This window comes from Moschus berezovskii, chromosome 12, assembly GCF_049115385.1.
Source record: "Moschus berezovskii isolate FMDL1 chromosome 12, NW_MosBer_1.0, whole genome shotgun sequence".
NCBI lineage: Eukaryota > Metazoa > Chordata > Mammalia > Artiodactyla > Moschidae > Moschus > Moschus berezovskii.
In genome coordinates this window covers 93235343-93258666 of record NC_142471.1, presented here as the reverse complement: position 1 = coordinate 93258666, position 23324 = coordinate 93235343, and the positions used below count along the sequence as shown (strand labels likewise).

Below are 23324 nucleotides of genomic sequence, written 5' to 3'. Positions count from 1 at the left end.
CTTTTGGGGCAGAGGCATTTATTTTACTTATGTTTTTGCAATAGTTTAAAGCTGAGAGGATGAAAGTTCTGGACAAGGATGAAAGTTCATGAACTCAGGAGCAGAGCCAAAAGAAGCATAGCCAGGAAGGAGAACCAGGCAGGTGAGCTGGTGTCCGGCCCTGTAGCAGATCTGCACGGGACTTCCATTACCCGAGATGCGTGTGAGCTTATGTCAACTTGATTTATGCATTTTGTCAAAGCTCTGTACATTCTTTCTTCCTGGATGCATTTAGTGAGAAAAAATGCCAGAAAGTCATCCAGCCAAAAGCTGAAGCTTGGGGAAGATGAGGCAAAGTGACCCCAGAAAAGGTAAGAAAAATATCAGAGGAGTCATTTGCAACACACTAGAGCACAGCAATGGTTGGACAGAACTGCCCAGGTTAAAAATAAGCAAGATAAAAAAAAAAAGTGCCAAGGCAACTATGCAGATATACAGCGAAAGGAAACAGAATAAACTGCCTTCAGCTGGGAAAGCACACAGTTCACTGACTTGTTTTTTCTGCGTGTATTATGCTATGTAGGGCTTCCCTGGTGGCTCAGATGGTGAAGAATTCTCTCTGTAGCTAGAACAGTAAGGAATCTGCCTGCAATGCAGGAGAACCAGGTTTGATCCCTCGGTCTGGAAGATCCCCTGGAGGAGGGCATGGCTACCCACTCCAGTATTTTTGCCTGGAGAATCCCATGGACAGAGGAGCCTGGTGGGCTACAGGCCATGGGGTCACAAAGAGTCAGACACCACTGAGTGACCAACACCACTACTGCTATGCTATGTAAGGCCTTATAATAAGAGTTATTAAAATGGGAAAAGAATGATGAGATGGCCAAAGAAGAAAACCCAAATGAAAGGAAAGCTTTAGTGCAAGGGAGACAAACTGAAACTGCAAAGCACACAATTGTGGATTAAATACATAAACTAGAATAAGACTTGAGTGAAAGACAAGTCAGCCTCACAGAGGGAAGCAACAGTGAGGGCAGGGGAAGAAGACAAAGAGACCGGAGCGATCAGGAGAGACGGCGGGCGTGGAGGTCAAAGGTGACCCAGTGCGCGAGTGACTGGCGTGCCTCAAGGCGGGGTTTCAATGAACACAGAAACAGGATACAAAATACACTGTATCTGCAATGAAGCGGATGAGATATTGAAAAGACAATCCCGAATAAGAAGCAGAAAGAGATACAGAGCAATCTATACAGGATATACTCAGGTCAAGCAACTGCGTTTCATGAATAAAGACTTCTGCAACTATGCTGGGAGAATAAGAAGGTCACAGTCCGAGAGAAGAAACAGAGCTGACCCCAGACATCATTCAATGTCAAAAAACAACAGAGTAATACGCACAAAATTTGGGGGGAAGAACATGGGGCAACCATGCTGACATTCAAGAACAAAAGCTGACTGCCTCTTCTGACCCTGATGGAAGAATAGGGACCAGATTGGCCCTCATCAATAAAACAGAAAAATGCACGTAAAAGGATGGTTTCTAGACACTGGACATCTGACCACATATGGGCTTTGATTCCTGAGAGAAGAGAAAGGAATGAAGTGAGACTGACTCCTGCATCAGGAGTTTCCAAGGAGGAATTCTCAGGGCATGGCAAGAGAGGAAACCGTGGAGGAAAATAGTCATCTCTAGGTAAAGAGACAGAAATCAGAGTTTGGGGAGGCAAAAGTGGCTAAAATTGGCACAAGACCCTGGAGAGAGAAAGAATCAAAAGCAAGCTCTCGAGATCTGCAGAGGGCATCCCTCGAATTTGTGGTTGAGGGCTGGTCCATACAGGTGTGAGGAAGGTGTCTGAGGTCACAGATAAGAGCCTCTGGAAAGCAGTGTGACCAACAGTGCTTGGAGTTGGCACAGAGCTGGGAAGATAGACTTTGTAATGGAGAATCCAGAAAGAGACCCACACAAATGTGGTCATCTGATTTTCAACAAGGACTCCAAGACATCCACCAGAGAAAGGATACTCTTTTCAAGAAATCAGGCTTAAACAATTGCATACCCACATGTATAAGAATGAACCTCAGCCCTTACTTCATAATATTTTGAAAAAAGCTCAAAATAAGAAAATAATCTTAAGTGTAAGAACTAAAAAATATTTTAGAACAAAACAGGGGAAAAATACCTTTGCGATCTTGGGTCAGGCCAAGATTTCTCAAATACAACATTTAAAGCACAATCCATAAATCGAAAGCAATCAGCACTCAGCGTGTGTGCTTGGGTGTGTGCTTAGTCACCTGGTCATGTTCAGCTTTTTGCAGCCCCATGGTCTGTAGCCCACCCAGCTCCTCTGTCCTACTGGTACTCAGACTTCATCCAAATTAGAAAATGTTTCTCTTTGAAAGATACTATAAAGTAAAAATGCAAGCCAGAGATTGGGAGAAAATGTTTGCAAAACATAAGCCTAGTAAAGAACTTATATGCAGTATATACATAAAAAAACTCTTAAAACTCAACAAAAAGGAGACAAACCAATTTAAGAAAAGAGCAAAAGATTCAAATAGATACTTCTCCAAAGAAAAAAAATAAGCACATGAAAAGATGTCCAACACCATTAATATTCGTGAAACCATCAAACCATAGTGAGATACTGTTAGGCACTCGTTGCGATGCCATTTTTTAAAAACACTGGTAATAGGAAATGCTGGTGAGGACACAAAGCAACAGACACTTAGGAAAACACTTCGTTGGTTTCTTCAGCAGTTAAGTACATTTACTCTATGTTTGGGTCTGGAAGATCCTCTGGAGAAGGCAATGGCGACCCACTTCAGTACTCTTGCTGGAAAATCTCATGGACGGAGGAGCCTGGTAGGCTACAGTCCATGGGATCGCAAAGAGTCGGACACAACTGAGCAACTTCACTTTCACTGTACGTCCCAGCAATTTTTCTCCTGTACATTTAAGTAAAAGAAAGTGTATATTCACAGAAAGACTAGTGCTTAAATGTTCAGAACAACTTTATTCAAAATAGCCAATAACTTTAGGTTCAGTTCAGTTCAGTGGCTCAGTTGTGTCCAACTCTTTGCGACCCCGTGGACTGCGGTACACCAGGCCTCCCTGTCCATAGCCAATTCCTGGAGTTCACTCAAACTCATGTCCATTGAGTCGGTGATGCCATCCAACCATCTCATCCTCTGTCATCACCTTTTTCTCTTGCCTTCAATCTTTCCCAGCATTAATGTCTTTTCAAATGAGTCGGTTCTTCGCATCAGATGGCCAAAGAATTGGAATTTTCAGCCAATAACTTGAATCTACCCAAATATCCATCAGTTGCTGAACGGATAAACAAACTTAGAGGTAGTCAGGTGAATCTCAAACTGGGAAAGGAAGACTACATATTGTAAGGAACCACTTCTATGAAATTCTAGAAAAGGCAAAACTGTAGGGACAGAAAGTCATAGAATTGCAACATAATGCAATATTCCCTGTAAAAATTGCCACAATTTATGAACTTAATGGCCAGAATTTTCTAGTCCTGTAGGAAAGAGCCCTCTCTTCCACTGTTGGCAGGCTTATCAGTGAGAGTCCAATTTGGCTTTGATATTGAAATGTCTGTTTGAACCAGCAACTCTTAATCTGTTCTCAAGCAAGTTTATATGAACAAAAAAACTAATAATACGCAAAATGGCAGGAAGAGAACATTGTTAAATGAGTGATGGCCTGGTTATTCTACTGGGAGAAACAGACATTATCAACTCATTCCACAAACAAGTTAGGTGCTACCCAAGAAAAGCACAGGATGAAAGTGTACATTTATAATATGACTTTAACTTTAGAGCCAGAGAAAATGTGTTAGTCACTCAGTTGTGTCCGACTCTTTGAGACCTCGTGGACTGTAGCCTGCCAGGCTCTTCTGTCCATGGGGATTCTCCAGGTAAGAATACTGGAGTGGGTTGCCATTCCCTTCTCCAGGGGATCTTCCCGACCCAGGGATTGAATCCGGGTCTCCTGCATTGCAGGCAGATTCTTTAGTCCCTGAGCCACCAGGGAAGCCCAGTATAAAGAATATAATAAAAAGAAGTGTACCTAATATGCTGTGAACATCTATTTATTAACTCAGGAAATGCTCTTCTTGCCAAATGGAGGACTTCCTCTAAGGGCCAGAAATGATCGTTTACAAACTTTTCACCACCCAACAGAGAGAACGGAGTCGCAAAGACAAAGCAGGATTGTTCAGAATCACTTCCATCAGAGAACTAAAGAGAGAGATGAAACCTCTCGAGTTATAATTTAAATAACGTACTAGTGTGATCCAGTTTGAAAGAGGAAGTTTGAAAAGTGCTCTTCTTTATCAAAATGTAACAATAAGGTGTCAGCTTTCCTCTTTCCACTCCCTAGGACCTGTAGCAAAAGCTTCATCTCCTTTAGGATTTCCTTGGGAACCTTTGTTAGGGTCACATGATTAACCCTCACCTGGTGGGACTCTGTGTTGTTGGCTGCTAGAATCAATAACATTTGAGGGGTACGGGGCGTATTATTTAGGAATTCTAGTTCTGTCCTGATGTGGTAGGCTGATTCTGTTTTCAAGGCACTTGAAAAAAGAGTTGTAAGTTGGTTGTGTGATTGGCGATGTCTCAGGAAGACCGTGTTTCTCCCTTGTTCCTCCCGGTTAGCTGTGGCCATAGCAACCTCTTTCTCCAGCCCAAAGTTCAGCTACCGTAAATCTTTATGGCCCTAGTCACAGTCCAATGTTCATCAGTGTAACCCTTCCTCTTGAAAACTGAGGCTTTATATTTCACAACAAAGTGTGAGACTCCATTTCTAAACACTGGACTCCAAATGAGAAGGTCCAAAACCAGTATAAAAAGATCTCTGCCTTTTTACCCTAGGACCCTTAATGTCCTGAGAAAATGCCGACGGCAAAGAAAACACTGACGTTCTTACTCAGCTTCGTCACCAGCCTAGGGGCTTTCATCGTCCTTTGCTCTGTTCTGGGGACCCAGCAATGGATCCACAGCACGATTGCCATCAGTGACTCTTCTTCGAATGGTAGTGTGATCATCACCTATGGACTCCTTCGTGGGAAGAGTGTTCAAGAATTGAATCACGGACTTGCAGAATCGGACAAAAATTTTGAAGGTAATTATAGTTCATTTGAATGGGCACAGTGAGGCTGAATTAACTGGGTAAGATTCACGGCATCTTGTATTCGGGTCAAGTAGCCCTTCAGAAATAATTTCCTGGTAAATTTTAATTGGGCTGTAGATATGATCTCATATTTTTAATCTTGAAAATTCACCGAATTTTTTCAGCTTCCTCAGGTCTGGTTGGGTCTATTAGCAAAACAGTCTAACTCCTTCTAGTAGAGTTGTGTTTAAACAGTGTGTGTGTGTGTGTGTGTGTGTGTGTGTGTGTGTGTGTTAGTCGCTCAGTTATCTCCGACTCTTTGTGACCCCATGGACCTTAGCCCACCAGGCTCCTCTGTTTTTGGGATTTCCCAGACAAGAATACTGGAGTGGGTTGCTGTTCCCTTCTCCAGGAGAATCTTCCCGACCCAGGAATTGAACCTGAGTCTCCTGCATTGCAAGCAGATTCTTTACCATCTGACCCACTAGGGAAGCCTTAAATAGCTCCAGAGTTTATTGACAAGAAAAAATGAAGGGGAAAATATGGGCAATTTCTTACCGCTGTATCTCAGGCTCATTTCTGCCACTGATTATAATTTGCATTCTTACTTCCAAACAATCTCATTGCTGTTGGAATTGATATTAAATTTCCATCACTTACATTAATTGATATTTTACAGAAATTCCTATTTTTTTCTGATTTCGTGCACACTGCTGCTCTACTCTCAATGCGTAGAAAACAAAAATTCATTGAGAATAAGCAGAATTTAGCTACTTATTTGGCATTCGAAGTTTAAATACATACCATTGCTTTCTAAATTTAAAAACAAAATTTATAAACTATTTAGCATCTTAAATAGATTTTGTTCTGAATGGCGGTTCATGCAGCTTACTATGCAGGCTTTATCAGGTATTATGCAGTCACCACCTCTTTCCTTGTAAACATACGTCATTTTTTTTTAACTAGTGTTTCCTGAGGCGATAAGATGGCAGGTTTGTAAGACAGAAAAAACTCTCAGTTGTATTACAGAAGTCTAATTTTGTTCAATGGCTGACTTGCCTTTTTTTAGTGTTTATTTTTATTCATTTATTTATCTTTAGCACCAGATCTTAGTTGTGGGACTAAGTTGTGGGACTCCCACTTGGTTGTGGGACCTTTTTTTTTACAGCATGTGGCTCTTCAGTTGCTGCATGTGGGATCAGTTTCCTGACCAGGGACCGAACTTGGGCCCCCTGCATTGAGAGCTTGGAGTCTTGAAGCCCCTAAACTTACATCATTTTCTGTCTTATACAAATGTGATGTTTAGTCCTCATGCCATGCAGGAAGTTGGGAGTTTGAGCCTTTGACCTTAACTCCAAGTTCTAGCTCTCATTTGTGACTTTATTAATGAAATGATTTCCTTAATTCCAGAGTAGCATAATTATATTTCCAAATTATGAGTCTGCCTTTTAGACCTTAGCAAAAGCAAAGTCTCTGCCAGTATTTTAGCAGCATTGCGCGTCTTCTCTGGTACCGACCTCAGCTCCTCGGGAAAAGGAGGAGAATCCACTTCGTGGCAACAAGAGACGAAGACTTTGGGAGATTCAGTCCCACTCTCAGTTCTGTGACTACCATTTGCGAAACCAAAACTCCCTCCAGCTCCTGAATTTCCAGATACGTGTTCAAGTTTCAAAATATGAGTTAATGGTCTGGGAATGTTTAAATCCTTGTACAGTGTCTGTTTACAACCAGTTGGTTCCCATTTGAAGTAAATGGCTTCAATGAGCTCCCTGACTCCCTGCCACCTGGGGAGCTCAGAGGAGACCTGGGTGGGCCAGCCTGTCTCTAGAACCCTGTAGGGGTGACGTGAGCATGGTGACTGTCGGAGGGTGGGGACAGCCGTGGGCAAGAATAACCCTGAAGGCGGCGGGGCCTGGTGGGCACTGCAGGGCAGTGTGTGCCCACAAAGGAGGCAGAGTATTTGCATTTGCCTTGCCTGGCTCTCCTTTTATATTCTTGCCCCCAGAGACCCACATTCCAGCCTCAGGTCCCTGCCTCCAGGCACACAGGTGTTCAGACAGCACTCCACCTCCCAGACACTGAGGTGCTGCTCAATTTCAGGGGGTAACAATCTGCTAGGGACCCCTCAGAACCCAGGGGACTTCCGTGCTGGTAGCTTTAGCAGTCGTTGAAGAGGGAACACTTGCCAACTGTCCTTGCAGAGAGGGGAAAAGCCACGTAGCCACAAGGTAGATGGTGCCTTGGCTGGTGTAGGTGCGTGGACGCGGTCCCCAGGGAGCAGAATTACAAGCCTGCAGTGAGATGTTTTCCTCAGGACCACACAGGCTCATTTCCAATCAGAAGCCATCCATTGGCAGTACAGTAAAATCATTGATATGGATGCCACTTTTCTGCCTGCAGTGATGGATTGCCTTTTCAAATAAGAAGTTAACCAGGTCAGCTTCTTAGCCAGAAAGAGGTCACACTGAAACCTCCAAAATGTGATAAATATTGCTAAAACCCTGTTCTGTTCCAGCCTGGGATTTATCACATGGTGCCAATCTGGGGCTGTTGATTTCTGAATTGAAATAGCAGCATGAAGTGACAGTGGCTGAGCTCAATGTGCAAAAATAATTCAGCCAACAGTGTGTCACTGGGGAAAATAATCAGTCCAGCCTGGGAGGAACCTCTCCAGGGTGTAACTAGACTGTTCAGGCAGCTCAGGTTCACCGGGAGCTCCACCAGCCTCGTCCTGAGGATCCCAGCTTGTCCAACACCCTGATGGAAAGGGCCATGTGTCCACGAGTGAGGACATTACCTGGCTACGTCAAAAGTTCTAGTTATTTAATTTCAGTTAAAAAAAAAATCCTCCCCGGGAAGCTGTTACGTAAGTGAGGGGCTTGGATTCTGAGTGGAACTGCACAGAGCCCTTGCCTGGGTGGACTCACACTTAGTCTTTCTAGAGAAAGACACCCCCATTGGTTAATCCAGCAGCTTGCCCTACTTGTAGGTTAAAGGTGTGTGCAGGTCGCTGAGAACACGGGGGCATTTCACCCTAAATGTGCCTCCCCTCCTCCAAGTCTCTTTCCCATCCCTTTTTGTTCTCAGGGAACTTAAGAGTTGTACTGTTGGCTCACATTTAAAATGATGAAGGAAGTGAATCTGGCGCAGAAAAATCAAGTAACTGCAAGAACAAAGAAAGGAGGTTTGTATCTCCAGAATGTACAGAAAACCCCTTCTTACCACTCCTACCTGCCCAGTCCTACCCCACATACATCCCATACTTTCCTTCGGGTAGGAGTGACTTATTATTTGCCACTAGAGACATGGCTCCGCTGGAAGGTGGAGCATAAAGGGGCAGAAAAGGCTTTCCCCTACTCTTTTCACAGAGATGTGTGTGCATGCATGCTCAGTCACTCAATTGTGTGTGATTCTTTGTGACCCCATGGACTGTAGCCCACCAGGCTCCTCTGTCCATGGACTTTCCCAGGCAGGATAACTAGAGCTCTCCACTTCAGCCCACTGGAGTGGGTTGCCATTTCTTCCTCCAAGGGATCTTCCCGACCCAGGGATCAAACCTTCGTCTCTTGCCTTGGCAGGTGGATTCTAAACCACTGCGCCGAGCCATCTTGGAAGCCACCCACCTCCCCCCACAACCCCGACTGAGATAACCCTGGTCAATTTCCCAGGCCAGCAGCTGGGACATCCAGGGAGAGCTCCCAGGCCACACTCAGGTTTCTGTGGAGTTAGCGAGCCCTCCCAGGGGTACACTGGGGTCCAGAGATTCAGGAGTTCCCTTGGGTCAGGCTCCCTGGTGTCCAGATGCTTGAGTGGGGCATGGAGGCTCTTCCTCCCCACATAAAAGCCAGTGGCTCTGCCTCAATTTCCTGGGACTTCCTGAAAAGCAGACTAGAAGGGCCAGGTGGCCAGTGGGGCTTGAATATAAATCTTTAGGCCCAGGAAGCCCGGATGTTCGGATGACCCCTCATTTCCGCACTACCCACTTCTCAGTGCATTCTGGCCTCTGCCAGAGCTGCCAGAATCCGGACAATTGGTTCCAATTGTGAGATGGCTTTCTCAATTCTGATGCTCGGGCCCTCAAAACAAGAAAAAAGAACTGAATGTATTTGCTAATTTTGTAGGCAGAGAGCAGCTGTCAGATGCTGTGGAGGTTGATTGTGATTTCATTCTTGCTCAACTTTCACTGAATTTCTAGCTTTCACTGTCTGAGTTCTGAGCGGGGTTGGGGGGAAGGTTGGGTGGCTGGAGGGTGCAGGAGATACGGCTGTCATACCTGTGGGGCAGGGGACTCAGAGCCTGAAATACAATTTTGAAATGTGGCAGTTAAACTTAAGATAAATTGTTACATTAATTCATAGAAAAGTATGAGTCAAATTGACTCCCCTTTGAGAACTGATGTCTGGGCGTGTGCTCAGTCGCTCGGTCGTGTCTGACTCTTTGTGGCCCCATGGACTGTAGCCCACCAGGTTTCCCTGTCCGTGGGATTCTCCAGGCAAGAATAGGGGAGTGGGTTGCCAGTTCCTCCTCCAGGGGACTGCAGGGATTGAATCTGCATCTTTTGCATCCCCTGCATTGACAGACGGGTTCTTTACCACTAGTGCCATCTGGGAAGCCCTATTTTCTAGTTAAGTATCCAAATTATGTCCCATTGGCTAAGGACAGAGTTCCCTTATTCCCCAGGAAACTTCTGATCTGGTGCTGGAGCTTCCTCCTTGGTGCTCCAGCAGAGCCAGGGGGTCGTGGAATGCAGGAGAAGCAGTTCTTCCCGGGGGTGAATAAGTTTGGAAGGATCCACAGCATTTGACCTTGCATCTTGAAACAGGTGTGTCCTGCTTCTTGTTTTTCCTATCCTGGCGTCTCCTTCCATAAGTCGCTAAATAGTTCTGTGCAGCCTCACAGCATGGCAAAGCTCCTCACTCATCTCCGGGGTGAGAGAGACCAAGAAGCCAGAGCTCTGGGCCTGAGTGCCGGGCCTTGGAGCAGTCTCGGTGCAGATGGCCCCTCCCCTGGGAGGGCGGGGTTCCCCACCTGGGCAGCAGCGGGGACAGAGAGGACCATGTTCCCAGTGAAGCCAAGGCCCGTCAGGGTTCTGACCAGGCATGTCACCAAGAGGACACATCAGAGCGCGCATGCAAGTGAGCGGCACAGGCAACTCAGCCCTGCCCGTGGGCCACTAAGAGAAATCCCCGCCCATGGGCCACTAAGAGAAATCCCCGCCCGTGGGCCACTAAGAGAAATCCCCGCCCGTGGGCCACTAACAGAAATCCCCGCCCGTGGGCCACTAAGAGAAATCCCCGCCCGTGGGCCACTAACAGAAATCCCCGCCCGTGGGCCACTAAGAGAAATCCCCGCCCGTGGGCCACTAACAGAAATCCCCGCCCATGGGCCACTAAGAGAAATCCCCGCCCGTGGGCCACTAACAGAAATCCCCGCCCATGGGCCACTAAGAGAAATCCCCGCCCGTGGGCCACTAAGAGAAATCCCCGCCCGTGGGCCACTAACAGAAATCCCCGCCCGTGGGCCACTAAGAGAAATCCCCGCCCGTGGGCCACTAACAGAAATCCCCGCCCGTGGGCCACTAAGAGAAATCCCCGCCCGTGGGCCACTAACAGAAATCCCCGCCCGTGGGCCACTAACAGAAATCCCCGCCCGTGGGCCACTAACAGAAATCCCCGCCCGTGGGCCACTAAGAGAAATCCCCGCCCGTGGGCCACTAACAGAAATCCCCGCCCGTGGGCCACTAAGAGAAATCCCCGCCCGTGGGCCACTAAGAGAAATCCCCGCCCGTGGGTCACTAAGAGAAATCCCTGCCCGTGGGTCACTAACTAACAGAAATCCCCGCCCGTGGGTCACTAGCAGAAATCCCCGCCCGTGGGCCACTAAGAGAAATCCCCGCCCGTGGGCCACTAGCAGAAATCCCCACCCGTGGGCCACTAACAGAAATCCCCGCCCGTGGGCCACTAAGAGAAATCCCCGCCCGTGGGCCACTAACAGAAATCCCCGCCCGTGGGCCACTAAGAGAAATCCCCGCCCGTGGGCCACTAAGAGAAATCCCCGCCCGTGGGTCACTAAGAGAAATCCCTGCCCGTGGGTCACTAACTAACAGAAATCCCCGCCCGTGGGTCACTAGCAGAAATCCCCGCCCGTGGGCCACTAAGAGAAATCCCCGCCCGTGGGCCACTAGCAGAAATCCCCACCCGTGGGCCACTAACAGAAATCCCCGCCCGTGGGCCACTAAGAGAAATCCCCACCCGTGGGTCACTAGCAGAAATCCCCACCCGTGGGCCACTAACAGAAATCCCGGCCCGTGGGCCACTAAGAGAAATCCCCACCCGTGGGTCACTAAGAGAAATCCCCACCCGTGGGTCACTAAGAGAGATCCTCACCCGTGGGTCTTTAGCAGACATCCCCGCCCGTGGGCCACTAAGAGAAATCCCCGCCCGTGGGCCACTAAGAGAAATCCCCGCCCGTGGGCCACTAACAGAAATCCCCACCCGTGGGCCACTAACAGAAATCCCCACCCGTGGGCCACTAAGAGAAATCCCCGCCCGTGGGCCACTAACAGAAATCCCCGCCCGTGGGCCACTAAGAGAAATCCTTGCCTGTGGGCCACTAACAGAAATCCCCGTCCGTGGGCCACTAGCAGAAATCCCCACCCGTGGGCCACTAAGAGAAATCCCCGCCTGTGGGCCACTAACAGAAATCCCCGCCCGTGGGCCACTAAGAGAAATCCTTGCCTGTGGGCCACTAACAGAAATCCCCGTCCGTGGGCCACTAGCAGAAATCCCCGCCCGTGGGCCACTAAGAGAAATCCCCGCCCGTGGGCCACTAAGAGAAATCCCCGCCCGTGGGCCACTAGCAGAAATCCCCGCCCGTGGGCCACTAGCAGAAATCCCCGCCCGTGGGCCACTAAGAGAAATCCCCGCCCGTGGGCCACTAAGAGAAATCCCCGCCCGTGGGCCACTAGCAGAAATCCCCGCCCGTGGGCCACTAAGAGAAATCCCCGCCCGTGGGCCACTAAGAGAAATCCCCGCCCGTGGGCCACTAACAGAAATCCCCGCCCGTTGGCCACTAGCAGAAATCCCCGCCCGTGGGCCACTAAGAGAAATCCCCGCCCGTGGGCCACTAAGAGAAATCCCCGCCCGTGGGCCACTAAGAGAAATCCCCGCCCGTGGGCCACTAAGAGAAATCCCCGCCTGTGGGTCACTAACAGAAACAGTGCCTGGGTCAGACAGCCCCAGGGAGGAGTGGACCGGCCGTGTGTGCTGTGTGCACTGGACTTCGTCCCGGGGCCCAGTTCTCTGGGCAGTGAGCTCATGGCCTGCATGTTGCTGAGCTGGCATTCCCCTCTTCTGTCCTCCCTGGTCTCCTGTGGGGTTGGCAGGGCTGTGGCTGCTCACCGGAGACCGCACCCGTGTCTCCTCCCTCCTGGCCGTTTCCTTTCCTGCCTCTGTCCTTTTCTGCAGGCTTCGGCTGCCATGCTTGCCTGCCTTCTGCTCAGCCCTGCACGCCTGGCACTGTGTCCCCGCTCCGTCCAGCCAGGGACGCTTTCAGCCCAGGCCGGGCCACGTGACCTGGCCATCTCTCATGTACAAGGGTCTTTACGACCATATCCCTACTGCTGGGATGTCTGAAGGCAGACTTGCTGGCTCAAATCTCTTTCACGTCTGCCCTCTGTCCGTTGATGACAAATTTAGGTACTTCACAGAATACCGCTGATTTAAAACAAAAATGTCTGCGTGACTAACATGTAGGTGTTAGAGATAGACAGAGGATGACACGGGGAGGGTCACATCTTATCAGCAGAGCTGAGCCCGTCTGGCCGTCACGAATGGGAAGGACGGCCAGACTAGAGTGTGCGTGGAGTCAGGGCCGGGCTGGCAGAAACTGTGGAATCACATCTTATGAATAACTCACTGGGTTTACATCCTCTTTTCAAATATTGGGAAAAGCTCCAGGAAGGAGAGGATGCAGTGGACTCTGTACTGGTCCCAAAGGAGCATTAGGACCCAGGGCTCATAGCAGAGAGATGCAGGATGAAAAGCCTTTCGGTGGCTACGACACCACAGGGATGAAAAGGGCCACCTTGCAGATGGAGGGCTCCGTGTTCCAGGACACAGTCCGGCAGGACACCCTGCAGTTCCTGCCTGCACAGCATCCGCGGGTCCCCTCTGGCTTCCAGGGCCCTGTTCCTTAAAACTCACCACCCACAGCAGAACAAGAAAGCTTTCTGTGGCTGTTTTGGTTTCTGTTCTTTTAAGCTGCTCTGGGTGAAGATGTGAGAAACTCTGGCTGTCTCCTAGGGGCCCTGAGAAACAGGAATGAAAAGAAGGAAGCTCTGACTCTTTCTCTCCCACCCCCACGCTGGTTCCTCAGTTCAGTTCAGTCGCTCAGTCATGTCTGAGTCTTTGGGACCCCATGAGCTGCAGGCCTCCCTGTCCATCACCAACTCCCGGAGTTTGCTCAAACTCACGTCCATTGAGTCGGTGATGCCATCCAACCATCTCATCCTCTGTCGTCCCCTTCTCCTCCTGCCTTCAATCTTTCCCAGCATCAGGGTCTTTTCCAGTGAGTCAGTTCTTCACATCAGGTGGCCAAAATATTGAAGTTTCAGCTGCAGCATCAGTCCTTCCAATGAATATTCAGGACTGATTTCCTTTATGATGGACTGGTTGGATTTCCTTGCAGTCCAAGGGACTCTCAAGAGTCTTCTCCAACACCACAGTTCAAAAGCATCAAGTCTTCAGTGCTCAGCTTTCTTTATGGTCCAACTCTCACATCCATATGTGACTACTGAAAAAACCATAGCCTTGACTAGGCGGACCTTTGTTGGCAAAGTTGTCTCTGCTTTTTAATATGCTGTCTAGGATGCTCATAGCTTTCCTTCCAAAGAACAAGCGTCTTTTAATTTCATGGCTGCAGTCACTATCTGCAGTGATTTTGGAGCCCCCCAAAATAAAGTCTTTCACTGTTTCCCCATCTATTTGCCATGAAGTGATGGGACCAGATGCCATGATCTTAGTTTTTTTAATGTTGAGTCTTAAGTCAGCTTTTTCACTCTCCTCTTTCACTTTCATCAGGAGGCTCTTTAGTTCCTCTTTGCTTTCTGCCATAAGGGTGGTGTCATCTGCATATCTGAGGTTATTGATACTTCTGGCAATCCTGACTCCAGCTTGCTTGACATTTCCCATGATATACTCATCATATAAGTTAAATAAGCAGGGTGACAATATGTAGCCTCAATATACTCCTTTCCCAATTTGGAACCAGTCCATTGTTCCATGTCTGGTTCTAACTGTTGCTTCCTGACCTGCATTCAGATTTCTCAGGAGGCAGGTAAGGTGATCTGGTATTCCCTTTTCTTTCAGAAATTTCCCACAGTTTGTTGTGATCCACACAGTCAAAGGCTTTAGCATAGTCAATGATGCATAAATAGATGTTTCTCTGGAGTTCCCTTGCTTTTTCAATGATCCAATGGATGTTGGCAATTTGATTTCTGGTTCCTCTGCCTTTCCTAAATCCAGCATGAACATCTTTAAGTTCTCGGTTCACTGACTGTTGAAGGATTTTGAACCTTACTTTGCGAGCGTGTGATATGATGATAGTTCTGTGTATTCTTACCACCTCTTCTTAATCTCTTCTGCTTCTGTTAGGTCCAAACTATTTCTGTCCTTTATCGAGACCATCTTTGAGTGAAATGTTCCCTTGGTATCTCTAATTTTCTTGAAAAGATCTCTAGTCTTTCCCATTCTATTGTTTTCCTCTATTTCTTTGCATTGATCACTGAGGTCGGCTTTCTTATCTCTCCTTGCTATTCTTTGGAACTCTGCATTCAGATGGGTGTATCTTTCCTTTTCTCCTTTGCCTTTTGCTTCTCTTCTTTTCTCAGCTATTTGTAAGGCCTCCTCCGACTGCGGTTTTGCCTTTTCCATTTCTTTTTCTTGGGGCTGGTTGATCACTTATCTCTGCTATCATGGTTCCTCCACCTTGCCATTCCAGCGATGTTTTCAGTGTATTACTGAGGATTCTGAAATCTTATTCCCAATTTAGTTCTACCTTCTTTTACGGAATGTCCTGATGAACACTTTACTGGATGTAGTGGCAGTCTCCTAAGGGACTCAATGCCCAGACAGCTCTTGGAGATGTTCTATAAAAGTGTGGCTGGGCTTCCAGGTAAAAGTGGGGCCAATGCGCCTCTGGTGTCTGATCATCTTATATTGTAAACAGCGGAGGGAGCGGGGAAAGTAGAAGCCAGGGGCGGCCGGCTGGTGGTCAGATAGAGGAGGGTGACGAAAGCAGGAACTGATGGCGGAGGGCGCAGGGCATCCGTGTTTCATTTTACACATGTGCATATCCACGTCTGGCGCTCCCCTGCACACTCCAGAAATATGGAACTGTTATGAAAAGGCTGAGGGTGTCTAGCCCCAGTGCCTAAGCAGGTGGAGCGGGAAGGGGCCCCAGGTTGGGGAGGGTGGACCAGCTCCCAAGCCCAGAGCTGGTCTTTGCTTCATGACGCCACGTGCTTACCAGACCTTGTTTCAGTTTTAGGGACATTGAACAATTCTTCCGCGAAGACTCTGCACTCGGTGGTCATCGTGTTCCTGGCCCTTGGTTTGTTCAGTTCGCTGCTGAGCGCCGGGTTCACCTTCTACAACAGCGTCAGCAACCCCTACCAGACGTTCCTGGGGCCTGTGGGCGTGTACACCTGGAGCGGGCTCAGCGGTCAGTATCGGGCAGCCCCGGCCTCTGGCACCCTGGCTCCCTCTCACACGAGGACACACACGGCCACGGTCGGACCCTGGGCATTAAGAGTGTGCGGAGTCGAGTGGGGGAGCTAAGGCTTATTTTTGCAAGCCTACAGCATTTATTCAGCATCTTCAGATGTGTCTCGGGTGCCCTGCGGAGGGGCGGACTGTGGGTAAGGAGGGCGTGTTACGTGTTAAAAATGTATGACATACCCAGGCTTTTCCTTAGAGTATCTAGGGTAAGGCGTTAAACAGAAGCACACACATCAGCAAAGCATTCACTGGGCTCCTGCTGCGAGCTCTGCCAAGTAGTTGCCGTGTGACGTGGAGAAGCACACATGGGCACACACACACGTGCACGTTTATTTAGTCCCCTTCTTGCCCCCATAGAACAGCAGTCGACTTGGCCTAACATCTAAACATGATGGTGGTGCAGAGCTGCCAAGAATGTCACTGTAGAGCATTGGGGCTGACGCCTTTGTTGTGGGTGACCTGTGAATCCCAGGTGTCGGCTGGGTGGTGCCGCGAGGTTGTGTTGTTTGTTTTGGGGGAAAGGTGTTGGGGTGGGGAATGGGAAGTGGAGTCCACTTGGGGTCACAGTGTTTTGGACTCTCGGAGGGTCTCACGGGTCCTGGGGCCACTGTGTTTGCCCAGGGGCTTGGTCCAGTGGGAGCCTTGCTGCCCTTGCCAGACAGTGGGGTTTCTCCTGCTCTGTCCCTCTCTCTACCACAAGAACCTGATCTCGAGAGCGAATCAAAAATGGCCCATCCTACTAACGGGATGCCAGCCTGGATGAGGTACAAGCTGGAATAAAGATTGCCAGGAAAAATATCAATAACCTCAGATATGCACATGACACCACCCTTATAACAGAAAGCAAAGAGGAACTAAAGAGCCTCTTGATGAAAGTGAAAGAGGAGAGTGAAAAAGCTGGCTTAAAACTCAGCATTCACAAAACTAAGATCATGGCATCCAGTCCCACCACTTCATGGCAAATAGATGGGGAGACAGTGGAAACAGTGAGAGACTTTATTTTCTTGTGCTCCAAAATCACTGCAGATGTTGACTGCAGCCATGAAATTAAAAGGCGCTTGTTCTTTGGAAGAAAAGCTATGAGCAACCTAGACAACATATTAAAAAGCAGAGACGTTACTTTGCTAACAAAGGTCTGTCTAGTCAAAGCTATGGTTTCTCCAGTGGTCATGTATGGATGTGAGAGTTAGACCATAAAGAAAGCTGAGTGCTGAAGACTTGATGCTTTTGAGCTGTGGTGTTGGAGAAGACCCTTGAGAGTCCCTTGGACAAGAAGAAGAGCAAACCAGTCCATCCTAAAGGAAATTGGTCCTGAATATTCATTGGAAGGACTGATGCTGAAGCTGAAACTCTGATACTTTGGCCACCTGATATGAAGAGCTGACTCACTGGAAAAGTCCCTGATGCTGGGAAAGATTGAAGACAGGAGGAGAAGGGGACGACAGAGGATGAGATGGTTGGATGGCATCACCAACTCAATGGACATGAGTTTGAGCAAGCTCTGAGAGTTGGTGATGGACAGGGAGGCCTGGCATGCAGCAGTCCGTGGGGTCACAAAGAGTTGGACATGACTGAGCGACTGAACTGAACCGAACTGACCTGAACTAATGGGATGGCCCTGGAGGTGGCAGTGTGTGCGTGGCAGGTGGTGTCTTTAAACACAGACCAAGGACTTTCAGGGACAAGATAGGTGCTCTGGATATTGGGGTATCAAGAAGCCTCAGATGATAGGCTCTGGGCAGCTTCCTGTCCTTCTGTGAGGCCATCGTCACACTGGCCAGTGTAGGCGTCTGGAGGCACCACTGTGCTGTGGATCCCAGCAGTGCTGTGCTGAGACCATGGACACCCGGCTCTCTGGGGAGGGAAGCCCTGAGCACAGCCCTGGCTGGTGGGAGTGCAGACACACTTCCACTGTGGCCTTTTTTAGGCCTATGTTTGAGGAGCCAGCCCCATTCTGGCATGGACACAAGGGAGAGCCTCTCAACACTCTGACCAAACAAGCTGGGATTCCTAAACATCATGCAGGGCAACAGGTGGAAATCCGGGCTGCCCCGGGCAAGCCTGCACACCCACCTCTCAGCTCTGAGTGTCTGGGATCAGGCTGGTGCAGCCACATCCGCACATGACCAGCCCTTTCCTTTCTTTCTGTGCATTTGTGATCAAAACAAGCAGATGCCCAAACTTAAAGGGCATCAATCAGCTGCCTCCCAGGGATGAGCGTTTGCGCTTACCATCTCACGGTGGACCTGGAGGAGTCGGTTCCAAACTCAGACCCTCGTTCGGACACCAGGGTTCTGTGCCCCAAGCTGTCTCTATGACTAGTTCCCGTCTGTCAAGCAAACCACAGGCAAGACTCATCGGCACTCGTTGCCAGGGTGAAAGACAGACCCTTCCAGTTTTTGCTCATGCAATGAAGACGCTAAGGAAAACGGTGGCTTCAGGCGCAGCTGGATCCAGGGTCTCAGCCTGAGCCATCAGGGCTGTTTCCTGCGGCGCCCCCCCAGCAGCAAGTAGCTAGGCTGGCCCTCTTAAAGGCGAGACACCTGCCAGTTCTTTCTGACCCATCACAGATGCAGCAGCCACAGAAGAAAAGATGACTCTCCCCCCCCCAAAACCTGACTCTTGCTGGAGTTGGCCTCCTCCATTTCTGGAGCCGTCTCCATAGCTGGCAGGGTTGAAGTCACTGACTCACCCACCTTGGCTGAGGACGCTGACCGCCTGGAGCTGGGACTGAGGGGGAGGGTCTGAGAGCATTGTCGATCCTAGGACCAGAGGGATGGGTCAGCTGTGGGGCCAGCAGGACAAAATCCACCCGCATTGCTCTGTCTACACCCGCAGGGTCCAGGACCCATCCCCTCGCCTCCGCAGGAGGAGCCCCTGGCTTCAGTGTCTCCCTCCACTGTTGAGGATGAGCTGGCTTTGCCCAGGGCAGAGGCCTGATGCATGTCTGTGGAGGAAAACACGGGAAACAAGGCCAGCAGCCTCCCCACCCCCAGTCCCCACCTGGTTCTAACAACAAAGAATTGTTTGACGGGCAGCAGGCTCCTGCCACATTCCTCCCCAGGCTCGGGGCAAGTTCTGACACACAGAGTGACTGTGAGGTGGGCAGAAGCACAGTCGGAGACTTTGATGTGTGAAGCGGAGGTGAGCAGCCTCCAGCTCACAAAGGGCAGACTTGGGCCCCATTTGGTTGAAGAATTTGCTGAAAATTTGGGGCCCCCGAGGCTTAGCATGCAGCGGGCTTTGTGCACAAACACACCATGTCCGCCATCTCCAGGTCCCTGCCTTGGGTCACTCTGGCTCCGGGGGCGGGGTCAGGCTGCCCTCAGGTATCCTGGAGGCAAAGGGAAGGGCCGCATACTCCTCTCTGGGCTGGGCTTGGACACAGGCTCCTTGGCGACAGGAAGAAGGGGAGTGGTTTGCTGCCTTGTCTCTGAAGCAACAGGAGGAGATGATGCTTTGAGGACAGAAGCGTGAAGCGCAGCCTCGCCTCCGGGACCCTGTGCCCTCTGAGCCCAGTCTGGCGTAGTGACCCTGACCCCAGGCGACAGAACTGTAGTCTGAGAGGTGCTGGAGATGACGGCGGAGCCGGGGATAGCACTGCAGACAGTCTGCTCTGACACACTCCGTCCTCAGCCTGGGAACCCAAGAGCAGGGAGGAATTTGCGTGCCGAACTGTTTCCTGTGCTTCTTCCTCACACCTTCGTCTCACGTCTGGAGGCTGATCTGCAGGCCGGAGCCCTTGGTCTGGAGGAAGTTCATAGCCGTACTGTTGAACTTTATGCAAAACTTTGTTTAGGTCCTTGTTCAGTTGTTCAAGCTCTAAAACAATTGTTGCATATCTCCGTTGAAATTCAGTGCCAATGGGCATGTAATATGATTTCACTTGAATAAGGAATTCTACTGGAAAACCACCTAACGTTTCAGTATCAGAGCCAGGAATTTTAAGGGCTTCCCTGGTGGTTCAGATGGTAAAGCGTCTGCCTGCAATGCGGGAGACCCGTGTTCGATCCCTGGGTTGGGAAGATCCCCTGGAGAAGGAATTGGCAACCCACTCCAGTACTCTTGCCTGGAAAATTCCATGGACAGAGGAGCCTGGTAGGCTACAGTCCATGGGGTTGCAAAGAGTCAGACACGACTGAGCGACTTCACTCTCTTTTAAGGTGACTGTCCTAATAAGGGATCATTATCTGTAATTGGCAGGTCACACGCCCACGGGGACAGGCCCGGGGTGTTGAAGGCCAGTGCCCTGAGCCCTCGGCGGCTCCTCCGTCTGCCACGGGGCTCCCTCCAGGCCCCGTAAACCTTCTGTCCCAGGAACCAGGGAAGCAGGCAGTGCGCGGCGTCCCCTTCTGCTGGGGCTCGGCTGAGCGTCTGCGTCCGCCGGTGGGCGCCCCTCGCGGTTCAAGTCGAAGTCGTGAACATCCATTTCAGAGAACAGTGTGTAGCCCGATTCTGGGTTTTGCTCCTTTCTGACTGACTAAAGCTTTTAGAAGAGACTTCCCAAGAGCAGAACGAGGGATCGTTACCGGGTGTGAGACGCTCAGCGCAGAGGGGTGGGGCTTCGTGCACACCCACTCCTGCTGTTATTAAGAAATAAAAGCATTAGGCTGAAGATGAAAGGCTGTCATCACGGGGAATGAAAACTCCTCACCCAGAAGCCCTCTAATTAGGGCCTCTGGAGGGCCGTTCCCTGGGTGTGGGTTATGACCAGGGCACACTGGGTGCCAAATGTCCTCCTAGTTTTGGGAAAACGTCAGCAGAGGAAGAGTGAGAGTGTGTGTCTGTCTGAACCTCTGTCCTGGGGACTCCTGGACGGCCGCCTGGCACCATCAAGCCCGACTCCACTGGACGGCTCATCACAAATCCAGCACAGTCGCCTTCCCTCCCTCCTTCCTCCGCCTTTTTGAACAATCTATTGAGATGTGACTCACACACTGTACAGGCCACCCATTCAAGGGTGCCATTCAGTGGTTTCTAGCATATTCGCCGGAGAAGGCAATGGCAAGCCACTCCAGTACTGTTGCCTGGAAAATCCCATGGATGGAGGAGCCTGGTAGGCTGCAGTCCATGGGGTCGCTAGGGGTCGGACATGACTGAGCGACTTCACTTTCACTTTTCACTTTCACACATTGGAGAAGGAAATGGCAACCCACTCCAGTGTTCTTGCCTGGAGAATCCCAGGGACGGGGGAACCTGGTGGGCTTCCATCTATGGGGTCACACAGAGTCAGACACGACTGAAGTGACTTAGCAGCAGCAGCAGCATATTCGCAGATCTGTTCAACCATCACCACGGTTGATTTTAGGATATTCTCCTGACCGCGGAAGGAAACCCCTCCCCCAGTGCCTCCGACAGCCCCAGGCAGCCTCGAAGCTCCTTGGGGTTTGTAGCTTTCCACCTTTGGAAGATGAGGATCAAGGTTCAGAGCAGATGAATGCATCTCCCAAGACCTGTGACTGGAGACCCTGACCCTGCTCTCTCTGACCCCAGAACCACATTCGAAGCCAAGGGGGCTTTCCAAAGCCAAGGCTGAGGAAGGTTCTCTAGTGGAGGACATTGGGAAGAATAAAGAATGAGTTTACTAAAGAGGGCTTCCCTCATAGCTCAGTTTACCCGCTTCTTTACCAAGAATCCGCCTGCAATGCAGGAGACCCCGGTTCGATTCCTGGATTGGGAAGATCCGCTGGAGAAGGGAAAGGCTACCCACTCCAGGATTCTGGCCTGGAGAATTCCAGGGACTGTACAGTCCATGGGGTCACAAAGAGTCAGACACACCTGAGCAACTTTCACTCACTAAAGAGAGCCTTCCTGATTGAACGCTGCCCCCCCGTTGTGGGTGGAGTGAGACCCCGGTTGCCAGTCTGGTGTTCAGAGCTCCTCAGGTGGGCTTGGCCCCCACATCCGGTGCTCAGGACCCTCCGGACCCCTCCCCATCAGCTGGACTTGTGTCTCCTTAGACCTGGATGCTCTGAGCATCTGTCCATCACGACGGATGGAAGCTCGGGCTGCCTCTTCTCTTCCTGCCTCCGCCTCCCCACCACCCTGGTCCTCTCTAGACAGTTGTTCTGTCAACCCCGTGATCAACCACGTGTTCCATCTCTCATGCAGCGCACAGGCTCAAATCATCGCTCTGGGAAGCGGGCAGGGTTCAACTCGTTCTGAAAGGGCTTGAGCTGAATGTGTGCTCCTGCTCACAGCTGCCTGCATTATCGTTAGCATCTGGGGTCTAGAGTCTAGCCTGCGTCTTTCATTTCTTTTACCTTCTCCATAATGCCGAGATGTTCAGGGTAGATGTTCAGTGAATGCCCATAAGAATACATGTTTGATAAAGGGACAAAAATGTACCTTAAAAATGTACATTAATGCATATATATGGAATCCAGGAAAATGGTACAGATGAAACTATTTCCAAGGCAGAAATAGAGACGCAGGCAACAGGCTTGTGGACGCAGCAGGGGAAGGGGAGGGTGGGAGGAATGGGGAGATTGGGATGGACATACACACACCACTGCGTGTAAAACAGATAGCTTGGTGGGAGCCTGCTCTATAGCACAGGGAGCTCGGCTCAAGGCCCTGTGGTGACCTAGAGGGGTGGAGTTGGGGTAGGGGGGCGGGAGGTCCAAGTGGGAGGGGACATATGTATGCACGGGGCTGATCCACTTCATTGTACAGCAGAAACTAACTCAACGTTGTAAAGTAACTACCCTCTAATAAAAAAAATCTTAAAAATAAAAATATTCATTAAAATATACCACCACGTTATTTACGAACTCTTTCTTCCCTTCAGCATCCTTCACACTCATAACCGTGGTGCTGTTTGTGGGGAACACGCAGTCCAATCGTCTCTCGGAAGAGCTGGCCCAGAGGCTGTACCCGCTCTATCCAGCCGACACTCAGCAAGGGACGGCCCATGCTTACGGATATTCGTTCTGGCTAACCCTGCTGGTCATCTTCCTAAACGTGGTCACTGTGGTCATCATCGTCTTCTACCAGAAGGCCAGATACCAGCGGAAGCGGGAGCAGAGAAAGCCCATGGAGTCTGCGCCGAGGGATGGAATTTTATTCTGAGATCTGTGTCCTCCTTTGGTGGCTGGGTCTCTTCTGTCGTGCGCCAGCTCTCAGAGCAGTCACTGGCTGGCGTGGCTGAGTCAATCAGCAGGTAAAAGTGTGGCCCTGTCCAACTGTCACTCAGGGACGGTTTTCACAGCTCATAATACTACGTTCTTCATAAATGATCACCCTTGACAAAGGACGCCTCCCGTGAGGGTGGGGAAGATGAAGAAGAAAGCTCTGCGGTCCGCGTCGTGTTCAAAGCAGTGCCATGATTGTGACCCTGTCGACCTTCCGACCCGGCCTCACTCTCTTAAGTAATAAAGGCTTGTGTTACACGCCTCCCCTTTGAGTTGCTCAAAGCACTTTGCTACCTGTGACCTCATTCCCCA

General features: G+C 50.0%; 1 protein-coding gene across 1 annotated transcript; it reads left to right on the top strand.

Annotated features, from left to right (window-relative positions):
* Positions 1-4884: 4884 nt before the first annotated feature.
* Positions 4885-23229, top strand: CLRN3 (clarin 3). The gene is made up of 3 exons (XM_055425901.2): positions 4885-5113; positions 15644-15823; positions 22670-23229. The coding sequence occupies exons 1-3, from the start codon at positions 4885-4887 to the stop codon at positions 22948-22950; spliced, it is 690 nt and encodes a 229-aa protein (XP_055281876.2). The 3' UTR covers positions 22951-23229.
* Positions 23230-23324: the final 95 nt, after the last annotated feature.